The 8344-nt window shown below is 37.0% G+C and overlaps 1 protein-coding gene across 3 annotated transcripts in view; it reads left to right on the top strand.

Moving 5' to 3' along the window:
• The first annotated feature begins 7269 nt into the window (after positions 1-7269).
• Positions 7270-8344, top strand: part of LOC121410876 (atrial natriuretic peptide receptor 1-like) — a 31534-nt gene continuing 30459 nt past the window's right edge. For 2 of the 3 annotated variants that reach the window (XM_041603227.1, XM_041603226.1), the window contains exon 1: positions 7270-7910. In XM_041603227.1, the coding sequence (XP_041459161.1) occupies positions 7274-7910 (637 nt within the window). In that variant the 5' untranslated portion in view covers positions 7270-7273. The remainder of the gene's footprint in view (positions 7911-8344) is intronic. The other variant, XM_041603228.1, reaches the window with a different exon arrangement.

Below are 8344 nucleotides of genomic sequence, written 5' to 3'. Positions count from 1 at the left end.
TGATAAAGAGCGATATCCATTCCTAACAATCACATCTTTCACAATTTCAGGAATCATTGCATCTCTCGTTCGGTTATCTGACTGGAATAATTGGAAAACTTTTAGCATTCTGTTCATTCGAAACGGCTTCTACCAAAGCATAGCAAGATACTTTAAAAGAATTGTAGAAGCGATGGATATGAAAATAACTACTGTTTTACTACCTGGTACCCAAATAACTACTGATCATCTTATTTCGGCGATTTCTTATTCAAGAGGTGAGATGCGGTCACGGGCGTATATCCCGGGGTGGGGGAATATACCCCCCGCACTTTCCGGAGAGGGGGGGGGATGGCATGTACAACCACCCCCCCCCTAACTTTTCAAGAAAGAAACGAATTTTGTTTCAATAATCTAACGATTATATTAATGTTAATGCGTGGATGAATCTTTAAAATGCGGTCAAATTGCTAAAATATGCCCAATAATTTTGCATTCTAAAATTTTGTATTCTCGCGTGGTCACTGCGCTCCCGCATTTCATTTACAAATCTAATCCTACAAGATTTTGGCCATGCCAGATCCCTACGTTTGGTTTATTGCAAAATACCCCTGCATCATGGGAGTTTGGCTGAAATACGTCCATTTATGAATTGTATGGTACCAAGTACTTTTAAATAAGATTATATCTTTGGTCATAAACGAATCAAAACATCCTTTGAATACACTGACGTTAATGCAGGGGAAGTCATAATTTCCTAGCATCTTTGTAGAAGCGGGAGAAAATTTGAACAATATATATTGGCACTCTATACACCAAGTTAAGTGTAAGGTGGCTTTCTGTAGACAAATCACTGCCATTGATGAGACACATAGAACAGCAATATTTCCCACAAATTTTACAATTTCACCCCTTTATAGCAGACGTTGAATCAGAGTAATTCCATAGCAATCTAATAATATTTTGAAATATGATTTTCTTTTTCAAAATCTCATTTTAATATTATACAGATGTTGACTAATGGGGTGTGTAATATAAACATTCTTTGGACCGCCGGATTTGTATTTTCCCGAGGGGTTATATTTTCCTGAAGCGCGCAGCGCTGAGGGAAAATATGATCACGAGGGAAAATATTAATCCTTTAGGTGGTTCAAAGATTTTTTTTTTACACATCCCATCAGTCAATATCTGTTATATCAGATAGCCTCTAATGATGAAGATACAGTTAGGCCTATCGATGCGTGCAGCATGTTTATGATATTCACAGTGATTGATTGATTGATTGAACTGGTATAGATCTAACGTTAGATCTTGATCTATAGATATCTAAGTAACGTTAGTCTAACGCAGTGAATGACCCTTTTCTAATCAAATCAACTTTGTTTAGGCCTAGCCCTAGATCTAACTCTAAGTTCGAGCCCAGTCCAGGTCCTGGACCCAAAGGCAGGCGGATAATGCATGGTAACATCTAATCCACAAGAGGGCACCATACAAGTAGAAAAATATATTCATGGACCGGTTGGTCAATATATTCATCGAAGGTGGACCGGCTGGGAAAATACATTGATTTCAATCATATCACGTGACGCGCTATGGACCAATCGCGCTTGGCTATCTGTCTTGGCTATCTAATATATAATGATAATATAGGGTATTTATATTGTGCACATATCCACCTTGTTAGGTGCTCAAGGCGCTCCTATATTACCTGGCTAAGCTAGGCGTTCATAGCGCACACAGATTTTTAAGGAATTACTTCCTACCGGTACCCATTTACCTCACCTGGGTTGAGTGCAGCACAATGTGGATCAGTTTCTTGCTGAAGGAAATTACGCCATGGCTGGGATTCGAACCCACGACCCTCTGTTCCAAAGTTCGAAGACTAATCCACTGGGCCACAACGCTCCACATGTTGCATCATCTCCCGATGTAATCTTTAAGATTGTTCAAAATCTGTCCTTTCTACATTATTTTCTTTTTAATTGAAATCATTGTGATACTTTCACGTTATTTTTAAGTGTATATTGTGGCCTGTAATGGTCTATTATAACTTCATTAAACAACCTTAATCCCGATAATCATGATCCTTTTTTCCATTCTTATCTCACCTTTAACCAGTGAGCAAATGTGTTTTCATTGAATAAATCATGGACTGTTTATTGATTTACCTTTATCGTCCTCCGTAATATGAACATTATTCTAAACGACTGAAACGACCTGTTTTAAGGCTCGCTCATTACGCTCAATCGCTGCATTTTTCCAATAATCACATAACCCTTGAGAGGCAATTTCGGTCATCATTTATGTCTTCTAATTATTAAAAAGTTGCTCGCTCGCTCCCAACAAATTCATCATGATAGTCATCGAAGAAATTATAACTACAAGATAACTGCAAGATGGTAGTAAAATGTACACATTTACAGTATATACCTTTAAGTATGCATTGCGCGTGATAACTTTTTTACACACAACTTGACAGAGGTTTTTGGACACTATTAGTCTGTCAATTTGCTCGCTCGCATATTGCGATCATTGTACTTCATTACTTTATATCACAACAAATTCATTTCAATATAGCCAAGATAAAATCGCCTTTAAAAGACGGTAATATTATGGACACGGTTATATACCATCGCTAACATAGCCCTTGGAGTGGGAGTGTCCCAAAAATTTTGAATTTTCAGGTCAATATATTGCTATCATCTCACCCTCTGCTCGGACTGGACTTATGCCAGTGGATGCGGTGTTTTACCAACCATACTAATATTGGAGCAGCCACCATAGTCCAAACTAAATTAATTTTTGTTAGTTTGTTGTATTATTCATTAACAACAAAATTGCATAACTGAAATGCTGAGAAAGATGTTTGTTCTCTTGTCCAAAAAAAAATACAATGAGAGATAGAGACAGTGGTAAAGCCATCAGAATCCCAATGGTAAACATAAATTATACATGGATAAAATCATAAAATTATAGGACTACAATTGATTTACATAGCTATACTAAATACTATTCTGTCTATATAGGATCCAGGGGCGGTATTCTGAACATTGTCTTATCTCCATATTTTATCTTATCTCAGAGATATGACAAAATCGGTATTCTGGTGGATGTCATAACTTTTGTCACAAAAATTGTCATAAATTTTGTCTTATCTCTTTGGCGCGCACCAAAAATACGCGGCTTTAATGCGCGTAATCCTTTTATACAAGCAAAAGATATGACAAAAGTTATGACAGGGGGTAGCAGTCATAAATTTTGTCATATCTTTTAGTACCAAATATCCCGATACCCTGCCGACTGAATATCAAGCATATAACGATATCATTTAGATTAGATTGTGGCATAAGTTTCACTCATCATCCACGACAATTTTTAGAATTATTTTGTCATGCTACAATAAGTTAGGTCCTACATATTAATTTCTCCTTTTTTTCTCTGTTTTCCTTATTTTTCTACTTCTCCTCTAAAATCCTTCACAGCTGACAATGACAATGACAATGACAATGACAATGACAATGACAATGACAATGATTTATTTACCCATGTCACCCTAATTCGGGTATTGGGGATATTATCATATAGAACATAACATATTCAAAATCATTTCAATTATATTTACAAAGTATTTACAAATATATACAATCACATGTTACAGAGTAATTGAATAAATACTACATGAAATTACTTTAGAGACGTAAAAGTAAAAGGAATGATGTGTCTCTAAATCAATTGGTGAGAGAAGGAGGAGAGACAAAATAGGAAAAGAAGGAAAAACAAAAGGGGAAGAGAGAGAGAAAAAAGAAAAGAACAAAAAGACAAATGATTGTAATAACAATAATTTTTAAAAGAAACAGTACTAACAATGATAATAAATAAATACGAATGAATGCGTGTTATAGAATTGAAAAAGTTGGAACTGCAATGCAAAGGCACCGATATGTGTATTTAACGTGGTTATATATATAATTATATTGGACTTTGGCATAAAAATTGATAAAAATTTATTTTAAGAAATTAGAGAGAATTAAAATTTAATTTATCCTTTACCTAATTATTGTTTATTTACATATATACATGAACGTGTTCATGTCTCTCTTTGTAATTAAGCGCATCAATATTCGCGTAGTTGCGCGATGCCAGCAACAGAATTGGGGATATCCCCTACCTGTCACGGGGCATTCCTATTGGCTAGAAGGGCTCCCACTGGGAACTAACGATGATTTTGATTGGATTGCTTCCGAAAAGATGGGCGGGAACTTTGAGAGATATGACAGGGAAAAGACAATGTTCAGAATACCGATTTGTGACAATCATAGCGGTGTCACATCTCGGAAAGAAATGACAAAAGTTATGACAGTGTTCCAGAATACCACCCCAGGATTTTTCGAAAGGGGTGCACATTTTCCCGAGGAAAAATTTGACAAGCAAAAAGGAAACAAAGGATCCAGGATTTTTCGAAAGGAGGGGGGGGGGCACATTTTCCTGAGGAAAAAGTTGACAAGCAAAAAGAAAGGGCTTCAACCAAACATTATGTGGATTTCGTCCATGAAAAAAAATGACTAGCAAAAAAAAGAAAGGCTTTTCAACAAGGTTTAAATTGAATATCAAGTGGATTTCGTCCGTGATAAAAAAAATTGACAAAAAAGGTCTTCACTTTCGAAATGGGGGGGGGATTTGTGTTTTAACGGCATTTTTACATTTTTTTAATTCTGCCTCTCAAGGGGGGGGCACGGGCCGGCTCTGCCCCCCCCCCCCCCTAGATCCGCCAGTGTGCCTGTCCGTTCCTCATTATTTTTTTTCTTTTTTACCACTTACAGAGTCACAGTGTACGACCGCACAACTGCCCCACCTTCTCCTGCGGTGCCGCCCCTGGTTTATATCTAGTTTTATTTTTATTGTTACAAACATTGTTCATTAACTTGATCAATGATTAGCAATGACGATAAATCAAGTGGAAAATCTTATATACCTCTACCAAACTACGTATTTATGCATACTCGCTTTTCAAAAATGATAATGATCATTATTTGATATATACGGCATCAAAGAAGAAAGATTTCAGTTCAGCACACACGCCATTGATACAATCGTTAATTCAAACACTCTAATCCTTTCAGAGACCACTTCAAGTAGTTACTTATTAAGTTTCTTTGACTCCTTTAATAACATGATTATAGTCAAAAATTTCTGAAATATTGCCCTATTGCTACTTGACTAATGACCGAATACTTGTTCGGAGTATCATTAATCACATTTGTTTGACGTTATACGGCAACCCCTCATCACACTGAATATCGAGAGCCCTGTGACGATCGCCGGTGTCCCTTAACATTATATTTTTGTTTGGAGGATATAGCATATCCCTCCAAGAAAAAATATAACGATGAATAAAAAAGTAAATAGTAATGATAAAAAATAATAGAATTTTGATCACAACTTTCTGATATTTCAGATGTTGACTCAAAATAATTAGTATACTGTTTAAGTTTGTTCTATATATTACAGAAATAAGTCTACAATTTAAACAATAATCATTACAATAATCATGACCATGCCTCCTTTTTGTCTCACCTGCGAAGCAAAGTGAGACTATAGGCGCCGCTTTTCCGACGGCGGCGGCGACGGCGGCGGCGGCGGCGGCGGCGGCGGCGGCGGCGTCAACATCAAATCTTAACCTGAGGTTAAGTTTTTGAAATGACATCATAACTTAGAAAGTATATGGACCTAGTTCATGAAACTTGGCCATAAGGTTAATCAAGTATTACTGAACATCCTATTAGAGTTTCATGTCACATGACCAAGGTCAAAGGTCATTTAGGGTCAATGAACTTAGACCATGTTGGAGGAATCAACATCGAAATCTTAACCTGTGGTTAAGTTTTTGAAATGTCATCATAACTTAGAAAATATATGGACCTAGTTCATGAAACTTGGACATAAGGTTAATCAAGTATCACTGAACATCCTGCATGAGTTTCACGTCACATGACCAAGGTCAAAGGTCATTTAGGGTCAATGAACTTTGGCCGAATTGGGGATATCTGTTGAATTCCCATCATAACTTTGAAAGTTTATGGATCTGATTCATGAAACTTGGACATAATAGTAATCAAGCATCACTGAAAATTTTGTGCAAGTTTCAGGTCTCATGATTAAGGTCAAAGGTCATTAGGGTCAATGAACTTTGGCCGAATCGGGGGTATCTGTTGAATTACCATCGTAACTTTGGAAGTTTATTGGGCTAGTTCATTAAACTTGGACATTAGAGTAATCAAGTATCACTGAACATCCTGTGCACGTTTCAGGTCACATGACCAAGGTCAAAGGTCAATGAACTTTGGCCGAATTGGGTGTATCTGTTGAATTACCATCATAACTTTGAAAGTTTATGGATCTGATTCATGAAACTTGTACATAAGAGTAATCAAGTATCACTGAATATCCTGTTTGAGTTTCAGGTCACATGATCATGGTCAAAGGTCATGTAAGGTCAATGAACTTTGGCCATGTTGGGTTTTTTTGTTGAATAACCATCATATCTCTGTAAGTTTATTGGTCTAGTTCATAAAAAGTGGACATAAGAGTAACCATGTATCACTGAACATCTTGTGCGAGTTAGAGTAGTATTCAAAGTCAGCACTGCTGCTATATTGAACCGCGTGATGCAGGTGAGACGGCCAGAGGCATTCCACTTGTTATGTAAATTTAACTTACAACTATTAAGGACGGATTACTTTCATGAACGAGGAATCCAAACATTACATTTTGTTTTGTTTACGTATGGTTCGAGTGCCTCAGTCTGGAACGACATGTTTTCAGTATTTGCCATGAAACATTGATGTCTTAAAATTCAATTTTTAAATTATCAACAGCGTCAATTTATCTTTTCATGCATTCGTTGATATGAAGGATTCGGTATTTCATTTATCCAGGGGGTTCATAATGAGATTTATTCGATCCAAGCTGTATGTAAATAATTAACAGGGCCATTTCGTTGTAGCTTGGCAACATAATTATAGAAAGGCTCAATTTAGAGTCAATTTGACATGAACAACACATAGGTGACAAGGATAATTAAGAACTGACAAATAGTTTAAATCAGCCATTTGTGATGGATAATATACCTTGTAGATGCCATAAAAATCATCATTATCGTCGTAAATAGCTGAGGTTTTTGTCACTCTTCTGGGAAAGTTTATTGTTTATCGATTCGTTCGAAACGTTTCCAGGAATGGAGTATAGGATGGAGTGCGTTGAAAAGACATTGATATGCTTTGTATTAGTCAATATAATGGTGGCGGGATTCATTGAATCTCAGGACATTGTTATTGGACTTTTGTCTCCGTCCGAACCAGCTTTCATCAATACCGTTCAAATCAAGCCGGCGGTTGATATGGCGCTAGAAGCTGTCGCTCGGCGAGTCCGAGCAGGGCAGTACCCCAATCTTAGCCTTTCGATAATTGTGAACGACACGGGATCAGGCTGTGGAACGAATCAAATAAGGGTGCTTTCTATAGCTGCTATGATGTTTATCAACTCCCGTGTCTATTGCTACATCGGCCCACCATGTAGTGGAGAAAGTACTGCTGCTGCGGATCTAGCAACATACCTCAACATCCCCATCGTAACGGCAACTCTCCCATCTATAGAGTTCATCAACAAGCAGTCTCGCTTCCCAACGATGACTCGAACATCATACGAAATGAAAACTATCATCAAGGTCATATTATCAACACTTCGTCATTTTCGGTGGAGTAATTTTGCTTTTATATACCAGTTTCATACAGGTAACGCTTCTGTCGTGTTATTAGACTTCGTCATTCCTTTTCCAGAGTTTACCGATAACGAGTTTGCCGTTAGGTACATCTCAATTGAAGAACCCGACTCACTTGATGCTGTTTTGCTTAGTGCTATAGAAAAGAACAGGGGTAGGTTTGATACAACCTGTTAATTGTGCTTCCGCTATCATTTCGACCTGTATATTTGACCAAAATAATGTTACATCTCCATTTAAAATCAGTGCTATGAATTCATTATCCTTATATTTTTCCTACTTCATTTGTTTATAGTAATAGTGCCTTTATCAAAGTAATCATATTTCGCGTAAAAGTTGAAGTAGTAGTGGTGGTGTTAGTAGTAGAAGTAGTAGTAGTAGTAGTAATAGTAGTAGTAGTAGTAGTAGTAGTAGTAGTAGTAGTAGTAGTAGTAGTAGTAGTAGTAGTAGTAGTAGTAGTAGTAATTGTAGTGTTCCCTGATTGGTAGCAGACAGGAGGGGAGGGGTTAAGAATTATGGAAGCGCAATATAAAATGAGTGAATTGTGGCAGGAGGGCGTGTTACTTGTTTTACCATATAGCTGCTATG

Source organism: Lytechinus variegatus, chromosome 3, assembly GCF_018143015.1.
Source record: "Lytechinus variegatus isolate NC3 chromosome 3, Lvar_3.0, whole genome shotgun sequence".
Lineage (NCBI taxonomy): Eukaryota > Metazoa > Echinodermata > Echinoidea > Temnopleuroida > Toxopneustidae > Lytechinus > Lytechinus variegatus.
The sequence above is the reverse complement of the archived record's forward strand: the minus strand, read 5'-3'. Positions and strand labels throughout refer to the sequence as shown.